At 41.6% G+C, this 13,621-nt stretch overlaps 1 protein-coding gene across 1 annotated transcript in view; it reads right to left on the bottom strand.

The window, feature by feature from the left end:
• The window catches only part of LOC146425294 (E3 ubiquitin-protein ligase UHRF2-like), a 162,307-nt gene that overhangs the window by 56,430 nt on the left and 92,256 nt on the right, over positions 1 to 13,621 (bottom strand). Inside the window, 1 exon segment of the mRNA XM_085041509.1 lies at positions 9,921 to 10,025. Within this exon segment, the coding sequence (XP_084897635.1) occupies positions 9,921 to 10,025 (105 nt within the window).

Here is a 13,621-nt window from a genome sequence, read left to right as displayed (position 1 = left end):
ACTGGTGAAGGGTCTAGAGCACAAGTCTTAGGAGGAGCAACTGAGGGGATGGGGATTGTTTGTTCTGGAGAAAAAGGAGGCTCAGGGGGGACCTTATTGCTCTCTACAACTACCTGAAAGGAGGTTGTGGTGAGGTGTGTGTCAGTCTCTTCTCCCAGGTGACAAATGATAGGAAGAAATCACCTCAACCCTGAAAGGGTTGTCAAGCACTGGAACAGGCTGCCCAGGTAAGTGGTTGAGTCATCATCCTTGGAGGTATTTAGTGTAGATGTGACACTTAGGGACATGGGTTGGTTGGTGGACTTGGCAGTGCTAGGTTAATGGTTGGACTTGATGATCTTTAAGGTCCTTTCCAGCCTAAATGATTCTATGATGATTGCTACAGATCTAATTAAGAGAGGTGGCATCTCTTAGCACTTTTCAGTATAACATTACTCCTTACCTCATTTCTGCTCATCTTCTCAAAAGCACTTTCCATGTCAGAATATCAGACAAAAAAAAATTGCAAGGAAAGACAACACAGTTGTTGGAATAGGAAGAAAACAGGACTCATGAGCAACTTAAACAGAACCCCCATCATATTAAAGAACAGGAGAACTGATTTGGAGGAAGGGGGGAAATCGAAAGGACATTGAACCTCTGATATAAGGTGAAATAGGATATACAACTAGCAATCCTTAGAATAGGACAAGAGAAAGTGGAAGAATATGAAATTGCTTGCACCAAGAAAGGAAGTCTAGACTGACAAGACACAGTAAGAAAGAGTGAGGTATGGGCAGAAATACAAAAGCTGCTACCGGGTTTCTGGTTTGTTGTTGCTACTGTTGTTGCCTGTTTGCCTCATTATAAATACCAGTAAAGAACTGTTATTCCTTTTCCCATATCTTTGCCTGAAAGGCCTTGATTTCAAAGTTAAAATAATTTGGAGGGGAGGGGGGTCATATTCTCTATTCTAAGGGAGGTTCCCACCTTCCTTATCATACACCTGTCTTTCAAACCAAGACACCAATAGAGCCAATGTCAGATGGCCAGGCCAATCAGTTACAGTAGTAATACCTCTGTGATAACATATTTAAGAAGGAAAAAAGTTGTTGTGGAGGAGCAAATTGCACTCAGAGAAGAGCAGAGTGAGAACAACTCTGCAGACACCAAGGCCAGTGGAGAAGGAGGGGGAAGAGGTGCTCCAGGAGCCAGAGCAGAGATTGCCCTGTAGCCAACGGTGCAAAACATGGTGAAGCAGCTGTGCCCCTGCAGCCCGTGGAGGATCCCATGCCAGAGCAGGCGGATGCTTGAAAGAAGGCTTTAGACCCATGGGAAGCCCGTGCTGAAGCAGGCTCCTGGTAGGACCTGTGGACCCATGGAAAGAGGAGCCCACACTGGAGCAGATTTGCTGGAAGGACTTGTGACCCCACGGGGGACTCACACTGGATCAGTCTGTTCCCAAAGGACTGTACCCCATGGACAGGACACATAGAAAGGACCCGTGCCAGAGCAGTTCATGAAGAACTGGAGCCTGTGAGAGGGATTCCATGTTGGAGCAGGCGAAGTAGTCCTTTCCCTAAGGAGGAAGGAGCAACAGAGATAATGTGTGATGAACCAAAGGTAACCTCCATTTCCTGTTCCCCTGTGCTGCAAGGGGGGTGGAGGTAGACAACAGGGAATAGTCAATCCCAGGAAGGAGGGATAGGAGGAAGGTGTTTTTAAGATTTGGGTTTGTTTCTCATAATCCTACTCTAATTTGATTAATAGTAAATTCCATTAATTTTCCCCAAGTCAAGTCTGTTTTGCGTATGACAGTAATCAATGAGTGATCTCTTCCTGTCCTTATCTCAACCTACGGGCCTTTCTTTCTATTTTAAATACCCTGTTCAGTTGAGGAGGGGAGTGATAGAGTGGCTTGGTGAGTACCTGACATCCAGATATGGTCAACCCACCACATCTCAGTAGAAGCACTAGCCTTGGAGGTATTAGAGCTGTGGCTACATTTTCCATAGAAGTGCCTCAACAAGCTACTCAGCCTCAAAGAATGACAGACACAAAATAAGATTACATTAAATCACATTTCCCTGTTGCAATGTTGGTTTCTCTGTTGTATACCTGGTAGTGAATTTAACAAACAAACAATGAAGAATCAAAGAATAAGACTTTAAATTCCAATGTCTTTGAGCATAGTGTTCCTATTGGCTAGGCTCAACTCTGAAGTCATGCAGTAGTTCACAAGGTTATTAATGTTACAACTTGTGTATTTAGGCTCTCTGAAGGTGATGCCAAATATATATATTTTTTCAATTTAATGTTTATGTTCTGTAGTATGCTCAGATTTCAACATCTTTAACATCTTCATTACTGATCTTGATAATGAGCTGGGAGGAGTGGCTGATACTCCAGAAGGTTGTGCTGCCTTCCAGGCAGACCTTGAAAACTGGAGAAATGGGCTGAGAGGACAACAATGGGAAGTGCAGTCCTGCCCCTGGGAAGGAACAACCTCATGCACCAGTACATACTGAGGGCTGCCCAGCTGGAAAGCGGATTGGCAGAAAAGGACCTGGGAGTCCTGGTGGACACCAAGTTGAACATGAACCAGAAATGTGTCTTTGGGGCAAAGAAGGTGTAGTGAACCTGACTGAAAGACCACTGTACATCTAGGAGTTAATGATCCACATAGCAGTTAATCTGGGTAGGCCCAGGCCTGTGCTGTGCTGCGCTGCACTGTGCTGCATGTACACCATTGCCTTCAGGCCTATGCTGTGCTGCATAAATCTCTTGGATGCAGGATAAACTCAGACAGTTCAGTTTAACAAAGGAGACTTCAAACAGTTCCCATTTGGTAATGGTTATTACACTGATGCCTGATGGTATCTTGTCTTTTTATACCCTTTTTATACATTTTTATACCCTTTCCTTGTACCCTTCACAAACACACCTTGTACCTTAGCTCTACACGTTTATAACCCTTGTACTCTGATATTTAGCTTAGTTTGGGGGTTCTCTAGGGGAAAAGATGAAACATCCCAACTATCTCAAAACTAGAGGCTCCAACCTTGGACGGAGCCTCCTCTCTAGAACATGTTTTTGTAAACTAGGCTGTAGTCTCACTTGGAGGGGGGGGTAATTAGAATAGGGGGACAATTGCTTCATTTGTTAAGTTTCTTATCGGGGGATTTTAGGTAGATATGCTAATTTGTGAGGTCCATAAAATTGCATAGGCATTGTACACGGGGTGTGCTCCTCGGCGTGTTTCTACCTTTGACAAGGGTGCACCTGGGATCCTATTAAAACCAAGGTAATACCCTTTTTTCCCTATACTGCTGTGTCTGCCTCTTATTTTTACCAGCTTTAAGGCATCAACACAAGCTAGATGGCCTTGCCTTTAATAATGCAGCAAGAAGTTCTCATGAGAACATAGTTTCTTGTTTTTAACAGGAAAAAAATCAGAGTTGTTTCCTCATAACAAAATCCTATAATAACTTGAATGACCAAAATGGGAGAATCTCTTTTATGGACAGTGTCTGTATGGTGTGCTGCATGTGGATTGGAGGCCTGTTTTATGCTACACTGCTCAGGTTTCCCAGCATCTAAAGAGATGTAAGGTCATCTATGCTATTCTCTCTATTATGAAGGGACTGGAATGTCTCTCTTATGAGGAAAGGCTGAAAGAGCTGGTACTGTTCAGTTTAGAGAAAAGGCTCAGGCAAGATCTTATCAATATATAAAAATACCTGAAGGAAGGGTACAAAGAAGGCAAAACCAGACTATTTTCAGTGATGGCCAGTGACAGGAACAGAGGCAATGGGCACAAATGGAAACATATGGAAAAACTTCATTACTGTGAGGGTGACTGAACACTGGAACAAGTTGACCAGAGAGGTTGAGAAACCTCTTTTGGAGATATTAAAAAACCATCTGTACACAGTCCTGGGCAACCAGCTCTAGGTCACCCTGCTTGAGCAGGGGGTTGGACCAGATGAGCTGCAGAGGTCCCTTCCAGTCTCAGCCATTCTATGACTTGTTTAGTCTCATATATGCACAAAACCCTGCATCTGTCAGTATATAAAATTTTATATGGTTAAAGGTTAAGAGTTTCTTTAGTATCACAAAATAAAATCCTTTTTAAAAAAGAGGCTTGTATTGGTTTGAAAACAAACCAGCGGGAGATCACAAGTCAAGATTGAAATTAAAAATAAGTGAAATAATACAAGGAAAAGCACTGACAAAGTCAGATACAACCTGACACCCTGTTAGGGTGGTAGTAGCAGTCCAACTGAAGTAGTTCAGTTCAAGCAGTGATCCTGTAAAGGTCTGGTCTCCAGCTGAAGGTCCAGTGGTAGCTCTTGTCCTCTGGGAGCCCAGGAGACAGGGCTAGCTCAGGCAGTTCCAAGGCCAGGTTATATCCAGATCGGAACACCTGGCTCCTCCCTCCTGGGCAGAGCATCCCACAATGGGATAAGTCCATGAGTCATGTGGTGGGTCCCTGATGGCCCATTGTCTGTCATCCGGAGTGGGTCATTAGCAGGTGATAGCAGCTAACGGCCCACAGCTGGTGGTAATAGAATACTTAAATACATCTATATTGCAACCTAGGACAAGGCTATTAAATCCAAGACGAGGTTTAAATATAAGACTCTTCTTTGAAACAATAAAATAGGGGTTTTCAGGCTGTGAATGTAATCTTCAATACAATGCAAGTACAGACAAGGAGAAAATGAGGAGTTTGAAGATCAGGAGACAAGGAGAGATTTCACAAAGTGATACAAGAAAGAGGGTTTTTTGTATTAGCATTTTGTATAAACTGAAAGGTAACAACAATATGGAACAATATGGAAAGGAAGGTGGAGAAGATGCTATTGGAGAACAGAAAATAATAGTCATCCTAAGAATTGGAAATGCCAGTAACAAGAAAGTATGAACTTTAAAAATACCACATAACAAAATAATGTTAATATCATAGGTGGGAAGAGGAAACACATAACAAATCTGAATGAATGGGAAGATGCTTGTTAGCTATCCCCCTAGTAGAGAGATCACTCAAAGTGTCTCACATTGGAACACTAGTTCCAAACTAATAGGTGCTAACTCAGCAAGGCAATTAAGAAATGTTGGAACCATGACAGCATCTATAAAAATGGATAGCAAATATCAGGTTTTCACCTCCATAATCAGTTCAGATGACTCAAGCTAGACAGATTGTCAGTAGAATGACTATAATGAGTTTCAGATATTGGATCCTCAGCAATATTAACAGAAATTAGAACATCTCAAAGGACTTGTGCCTTTAGCAACAGAGTCAGCAGGGCATATTTCAAAACATTTATATGTGATACAGCCTTTCCTTTGTACCTAGCTGTATTTGGTCTGTCTGAGGTAAAGCTCGCAGCCCTCCCAGGGCTGTGCTTTACATTAGTAGCTGGAAGGGTGTTGATAACAGACCAGTGTTTTGGCTACTGCTGAGCAGCGCTGCCCCTCTAACATTCTTTCCCCCATCAAAGGGATGGGAGTGGGCAAGATCCTGGGAGGGAACACAACCAGGCCAGCTGACCCAAATCAACCAAAGGGATATTCCATACCATATGACATCAGCTCAGATATATAAACTAAGAGAGAGAGGACAAAGGGGGGGCATTCATGAGTTTTCAATATTTGCCTTCCAGAGCAACTGTTATGCGTGCTGAAGCCCTGCTTCCCAGGAAGGGGGAACATCGCTGCTGATGGGAAGTAGAGATTGACCTTCTTTTTCCTTTAGCTTTTGCACATGCAAATGTCTGCTTATTCCTTTTCTTTTACCGTAATAAAACTGCTTTATCTTACCCTGCTGGCTGTTCTCCATCTTACTCTCTCCCCTGTCCCAAGGGGGAAAGGAAGTGATATAGCCACTTAGTGAGCACCTGGCACCCAGCCAGGGGCAACCCACTATGCTAACACATCAGTACCAGTTCTCACACTGGATCCAGATGATGGAGGTATCTATCTAGCATAGATACAGATCATACATTTCATTTTGATTAGCAGTTTATGCAGACTTTTGGATATAACAAGTGTTGACTCAAACCTGAAGCCCTTATTGTCATGTCATTTGTATCTAAAATAATTTCAACAAACGATTAATCAGTCTTGGCAACACATCTTGGGGACTAGTAAAACTGATCTAGCATTTTCATTAAGGAATAAAAATTAAGCAGTGGTTAAGAGATTCTGGATCATCATAAGCTCCAGACAAATCTAGAGATCTAAATATTATTAGTGCTGTAACTGTACAATGTCAAGGAAGTAGAACACAACCATACTGACACATTGGAAGTGATTACCCAAACACAAGATTGATGTGGATACACAGACTATCCAAAATGGACAGTGAACTGTTTCATAAAGCAGTTTATTAATGCCACATTCTAGGCACTAGATTTGATTTACAAAGATTTTTAAAAAATGTAAGAAACAAATATATTAGCTTGGAGTCACATTTGAGTCACTATAACTGCCCTAAAAATATATATATGTATATATTTATATACGCTCAGAATCTTCAGAAAGAGTATGTGAGTGATCACAGCAGATACTATCTGAGACATTCTAAACCTCAATGTTAAGAGGCACTATATGATTTGATATGCAAAAAACACTTAGTGAAGAAACAGACTTTGAAAATCTGAACAACACTGAATGAAAATTAACATCTTAATAACACTACCTCAATACAACAGAATTATGGATCTCAAAATTTTTACACAAAGAAAGTAAACATAGTTTTCGAGTCAAACTCAGAAACAGTGACAACTAGGATATCAATTTTGCAACTCAAGGAAAAAGTAAAATATCTTCAGCCACTGTTTGATGAAGAAATACTTCAAAATCATTTAACCAAGCAGTTTGTGATAATATCTTTTGCAATAGCTCAAAGTAATATCTGGGTTACAAATGTTAATTGATTCTGAAAAAATCTTACTTTCAAATTCACAAAATAATTCTTGCTATTTCTCAGACAACATGCTCATTATAGTTATTAAGTATCAACAACAGGACCATCAGAAGATTTGCAGTTTTAACAAAACCAACACTAAATTCCAGCACTATAGTTAATTAATTTTAAATCAGATAATGGAAGTAATTCAAGTCCTTGTCACTAAAATCCTAGGTTAAACATTTGCAAGAGTGATATTCACATACAAAATTTTTAATGTATGTCAGAATATTTTACATATGAAGCTAAATTTTATTTGGCATAATATTAATTTTTCAAAGTACAACCTTATTCCTTTTCAATTTTGAGGCCCAATCTTGTATTGAGGCAACTTGTTATTACCAAGTGTTCCAAACCCTCAGGTGGGCAATGTCCCTCACAAGTCTTTGTTTGCAGGATCATGAGCTTCCAAATGTGAATCATAAAAAAGACAAAACCGGAAAGTCAAATAGTGAATGCTATTTCCTGGAGTATATTTTTGAAACTACCCTTACCCCAGTGGTAAACTGTTCAGAGACAAAGAGAACATTAAAGAGGAAGCATGTTGGCATGGTTGAAAGAGACTATAATTATACAGTAAAATGTTCTCAAAAATGTATTTATTTCACAGAGTTTATCAAAATATTTAGGTTGCAAGGGACCTCTTAAGGTCTTTAAGTCAAACCCTCACTCAAAACAGATGTAGTTAAAGCAGGTTGCTCAGGGCTTTGTCCAGTCAAGGTTTGGATATCTCCAGGGATGGAGATCCCATAACTTCTTTGGGCCTATGTCCCAGTGTATGAGGAATTTTTTTCCTTATACATAACTGGAATATTCCATATTCCAACTTGTCTCCATTGTGTCTTATCCTTCCATTGTGCACCTCTAAAAGTCTGACTGTTTTCTTTATGTGCTCCCAAGCTGCTGAAGACAGCAATAAGACCCCCCAGAACCTTCTCTTTTTTACAGCTGAACAAACCCAGTTCTCTCCATGAATGTCATGTGTTCCAAACCCTTGATCAGCTTGGTGACCCTCCATTAGACTTGCTCCATTATGTCTCTTTTGTATGTCCAAGTCAAAGGTATTTTTTTTTGTCCTGACCTCTCTAAAATTAAATTTGATGTATTTAACTTTAGAGGTATAATCACTCCAAAAGAGGAGGCATCTAACTTTACAACAGTGAAAGCAATGACCAGGACAGAACTTGAAGTATATCACTTGATATATCAGAGGGTTGTGCTGCCATTCAGAGGGATCTCAACAGACTAGAGAAATGGGCTGAGAGGAACCTCATGCAGTTCAACAAAAGGGAGTGATAAGTCTTGCACCTGGAGCAAAATAACCCCAGGCACCAGTACATGCTGGGGGCCCAACAGTTGGAAAGCAGCTTGGCAGAAAAGGCCCTTGGATTCCTGGCAGACACCAAGTTGAACATGAGCTAGCGTTAACATTGGGATAAAATGTTAGTTAAAAATAGGCTTTAGGAACAGGATAGGTAGGCACTACATGTACGGGGCTCAGCGACATGATCACGAAGATTGCTTAGAGAATGGGGATTGTTTCAGTGAAATCATGCAGATTAGCACTTGTGAAATAAATCAGAAATACTGTGGGAGAAGGGGGGCTTAAAGTCATGCTTGGGGGGAAACAATGGAACAATGATAAGTTGATAATTAACATATGATTACATCACTATTCTGTAAGGGAAGGTATAAAACTGTATTCTCTTCAAATTCATGTTGAAGCCAGATTTGGGTAGATGTTACACCCCAGCTTCCCGAGCTCGAATAAAGGCACCTGCATATAATCATTCAGTGATTATGTGTTTTCCACGCTAACACTAGCAATGTATCCTTGTGCCAAGAAAAGCTAATGATATCCTGGGCTGCACAGTGTTGCTAGCAGATGGAGAGAGGTGATCCTTCCTCTCAGCACTGGTGAGGCCACACCTGGATCCCTGTGTCCAGTTATGGGCTCCTCAGTACAAGAGAGACATGGACACACTGGAGGGCCACTGAGATGATTAGGATGATTGAAGGGAGGGTGCAAAGAAGGCAGAGCCAGGTTCTTTTCAGTGGTACCCAGGGACAGGACAAGAGGCAATGGGCACAAACTGAAGCACAGGTGGTTCTGTCTGAACATAAGGAAACACTTTTTTACTGTGAGTGGGCTTGAAAACTGAAACAGGGTGCCCAGAAAGACTGTGAAGTTCCTATACATAGATATATTCAAAAGCTGACTGGACACAGTCCCCCTCTAGATGACTCTCCTTGACCAGGGATATTGGACTAGACCCTCTCAAAAGGTTCCTTCTGATCTCAATGATTCTGTTATTTTGTGACTTGTAAGATATAAGATTTCAAATGATAATAAATTCAGACTATATAAGCCCATTGAAACTTGATTTCAAAAAACATTTTAAAATTCATATATAATTAATATGATGTGGGGGTTCAGGGTGATGCTGCAGAATCAGACAGCTCCAGTGATCTTTTATCTTTGGTTAAAAGTGAAATCTTGAGAGAGACAAACTGAATAGCCCCTAGCAAGGGCCGAGACAAAGAGTAAGACTATGTTTACCTTATGCATAGTAGTTAAGAGGAGATTAGGTGAGAAGACTGTAATCTGTAGCCCTTAAGAAATGCAAAACATGTAACCCTAGAAACCGAAGCTTTTGTAACTGCTGAACTACTAGTTTGCAACAGTATAAAAAGATGTGCTTTTTACAATAAAGTTGGCTTTGCATGAACCAGGTGAAGTCTGTGTATCCAGCACCGACAATATGAGAGTAAGAATATTATTTAAGAAAATATATTTTAAAACATTATTCTAAAAATAGTAACACACAGCAAATTAGATATTGGGCAGCAGCAATTTTTGCATACTCATATTTTCATAAATATTAATTAGGAACAGCAACAGACACCACTCTTTATCATTATAAACTTTAAAATAGCATATTAGTGATTTGACTAAATGACATACCACTTCATCTTCAAATCCTCCAGCGAGTACAAGTGAATAAGCTCCATCATTACTGTGTCCATGAATTCCACCAACATGAGGTCTGTGAACACCTGCTTCACTCACCTCAAGTATTAAAAAAGAACAAATTTTAAAAAAAACTTTTTGAAACAGCTGTGTGATAAATACGTCATAATGTTGGCTTTTCGCAAATATTACAATGGATACTATTGTGATAAGTAAAACTTGGTTCGCAAAACCGCAAGAAAGAGGAAGGGGCCCCCAACCCTACACACCCTATCAAGACATCCTGTTTGTTCACAAAACCGAATAAAAAAAGGAAGGGCCCCCTACCCTGCACATCCTGTATCCTGTATTTGCTGGGAGTGGGCTGCTTGTAGAATTCCGCTGGGGGGGGGCACTGCGGACGTGCGAGGAAGAAGAGGAGCCTGCCTCCCACGACCACCGAAGGGCAGAAGAAGACCCCACTAGCAACACCACAACGCAGGCGCTGTACCAACTCCGGAAGCTATACGTGGCCAGAAAATAGAGACTGCATAAAAAGGGGGGACTCTGACTGTCTCGGTGCGGTGTCGTGGGCAGAGCACAGACTCTCCGGCCGCCCAGCGCTGCTTTGCTCACTACTCGCTTGCTTTAAATAAATCAAATTATACTTAATTGGACATTGTCTCTGATTGATTATTGAGACCTAATTTATAACAAGCTGGACTTCTGCAATATTTTTTCTGCTTAAAAATTATTTCCATAAGTATGCTTGTGTAACAGGGTTGCCATTAAAGGAAATAATTCTATTATTTGTTTGTTTGGGGTTTTTTTAAGGAAAAAAACCCACAAAAGAAGGGACATCCTGAGACTCTGAGCTTTTTGCCCCTTCCACCAGCACAGGCGCCTGTCTGTAGCCTCCGGGGCTGAAGGCTGAACTCTTAATTCAAATTCAAATTGTAGGCAACAACTCTGGCCTGATGGCTTATCAGCTAAGCATGCATTTGAAACCAGCACAGAAACCCCTGAATCATCCCATGAAAGACTGTCACCTTGGAGGAGGCTTTGGGGGTCTCCAAAGACCACCAGGATATACGGAGCATGCGTGGTGCACATGCTAATGATATTAATGACTTCCGAGAAATGATTTGTATAACCACTCCTATCCTGAAGAATGTAATTAATATTCATGATTTTACCTATAACTCTGTGTCTTTGGGGTACTGAGGTGTGTGTGTGTTTGGTGGAAATAATTCCCCACACATCCGGTGCACCGAATAAAGCAAATACCCACTTCTCTGACTTGGTCTCTGAAGTGTCTCTGAGCTCGATTGGGGCGAATCAAACTGGCACCCCAGATGGGACCCTGACTCTGCTCGGCTGCCTGATCCTGGGGTAAGCAGACCTTCCAGTCGCGACCCTGAATTTTCAGGGGGAGCTCAGCTGTCCTCTGGCTCACGGCGGGAGTAGACTAAGGACCATCTGCACCAAATTAAGGTATTTGCTACTTTTAAAATAAACGCCTGCAGGTCCGGGGTGATAGTCCCCGAGGGTGGGTTGAGACTGGGTCTCCCGAAATTAGTCCCGGGCAAGGGGTTGGACCCCGCTGTCAGGAAAAGGTACTTCTAAAGGGTTGGACCCCGGGGTTGGACCCCGCTATAGTGAACGATACCTTTAAGGGGGTTGGACCTCACTGTATTACATCATACTGTGATTTTGTTCTGTCTGTTGTTATTTTGTTACCGTATTACTGTGTCAATATTTTGTTGCCGTATTACTGTGTCAATATTTTGTTGCTGTGTGAGTGTGAATGAATGAGACGTGTCTCCGACACGAAGTGATAGCGGAGCTCTATCTGTGTTTCCGTTCTCTGGCGACAGAAACGGCCAGAGAAAAGCAAAGCAAGTGATAAAGAGTGAATGAGTATAAATAATATATAAACTGTTGGTTTGGAGTATCTGGAGGGGGGCAGATTGTATTATTAGAGGGGAAAGACTGAATTGAGAACACCCAGACCCTCTACACCTTTCTAATACAGCTCCTTGTGATTTCCTTTTAAAATCCTGTGTTTGGTGTGGAAACTGGACTTTTGTGTGCTTGTAATTGAAGGAATAGATTAGGGAAGAAGTGGCAGAGAGTAGTGTGACTTTGTGGCTGGTTCCCCGGATCTGAGGGGTTTTGAGAGGAAAAGTCAGAGGAGACGTGCAGGAAAGTGTACAAGGAAGAAGAGAGGGAGAATAAACAAAAGGGGGCAATGGGATCATCAGAAAGCAAGGAAATACCCAAAAAAAGTCCCTTGGGATGTGTGTTAGCATATTGGAAACAATTAGGAGCATTCTCTGGGGGGACTATGAAAAAGAGCACCCTGATTAAATATTGCAATCAGTGGTGGCCACTGTACAAATTAGATGATGGTGAAAAGTGGCCAGAAAATGGGACTTTAAACTATAACACCCTGCTACAACTAATGTTATTTTTAAGGAGGGCAAACAAATGGGATGAGACCACTTACGCTGATTGCTTTTTCACTTTAAGACGTAAACCAGAATGGCAGAAACAATGTGGTATTAATTTAGCACCTCAGGACTCGATGGTCCTTGTATTGGAAAAAGAGGCAAAAGGGAAAAGCCGCATGATAAGGTGCTGTTCATCTTGCAGCATTGGACAGCGGTGTTTAAAGCTCAAAGGTGAGAGAGACCAGGATCCCCTAGAAACTCAGGAGTTGATGAACCCCAGTGGTGACACCCTAACATCAGGGGCAACATCCCGCAGGTCCTCAGTATCCCTGGAGGATAATGAGGATGAAGGGACAAGTGAAGCTAGCTCAGGAATATCATCCAGAACTAGAAGCAAGGCCCTTGTAAAAGAAAAACTAATAGCACCAGGTGGTAGTAGCAGTCCGACTGAAGTAGTTCAGTTGAAGCGGTGATTCTGTGAAGGTCTAGTCTCTAGCTGAAGATCCAGTGGTAGCTCTGGTCCTCTCAGGGAACCCAGTAGACAGGGCTAGCTCAGGCAGTTCTAAGGTTAGGTTATATTTACGTGGGAACACTTGGCTCCTCCCTCCTGGGCAGAGCATCTCACAATGGGATGAGATAAGTCTATGAGTCACACGGTGGGTTTTTGATGGCTCATTGCCTGTCATGCGGGGTGGGTCGTTAGCAAGTGATAATAGCTAACGGATGGCTTATTGCCTGTCATCCGGAGTGGGTGATAGCAGCTAATGGCCCACAGCTGGTGGTAATAGAATATTTAATTACATTAATATTGCAACTTAGGACATTATCTATTCTTTATTTTATTACTATTTACATAGTTTTTACTTAAGATAAGGTCTTTTTGTGGTACACAACAGGTTTTTTTATCTGCCTTTATTACCCACTAAGTATAACTAGGTTCTTGGGCAAAAATTACTTTACGGATGGGTTTGCTTTTGCTTGAGGTGGGACTAATTTAAACAGTTTCTTAAAAAAAACTTTTTACGTGTATTACAGGGACTTTATCTCTATCTACTGTGTGCAAAGGTTTGGACTCGGCAGGACCGGCTCGATTGATAGAATTCCTTGTGTTAATCATTTAGGTGGCTTTTGCTAAGTTTAGTTTTTAATTTTTGAAGGTTCCCCCGCCAAGTGCCTTCAAAGTTGTCTTAAGTAGTCTGTTGCACCGTTCAACTTTCCCGGCAGCTGGTGCATGATAGGGGATGTGGTATATTTATTTAATTT

The sequence above is a fragment of the Lichenostomus cassidix genome, chromosome W (genome assembly GCF_008360975.1).
Source record: "Lichenostomus cassidix isolate B80296 chromosome W, HeHo_3.0, whole genome shotgun sequence".
In the NCBI taxonomy this organism is placed as follows: Eukaryota; Metazoa; Chordata; class Aves; order Passeriformes; family Meliphagidae; genus Lichenostomus; species Lichenostomus cassidix.
The sequence above is the reverse complement of the archived record's forward strand: the minus strand, read 5'-3'. Positions and strand labels throughout refer to the sequence as shown.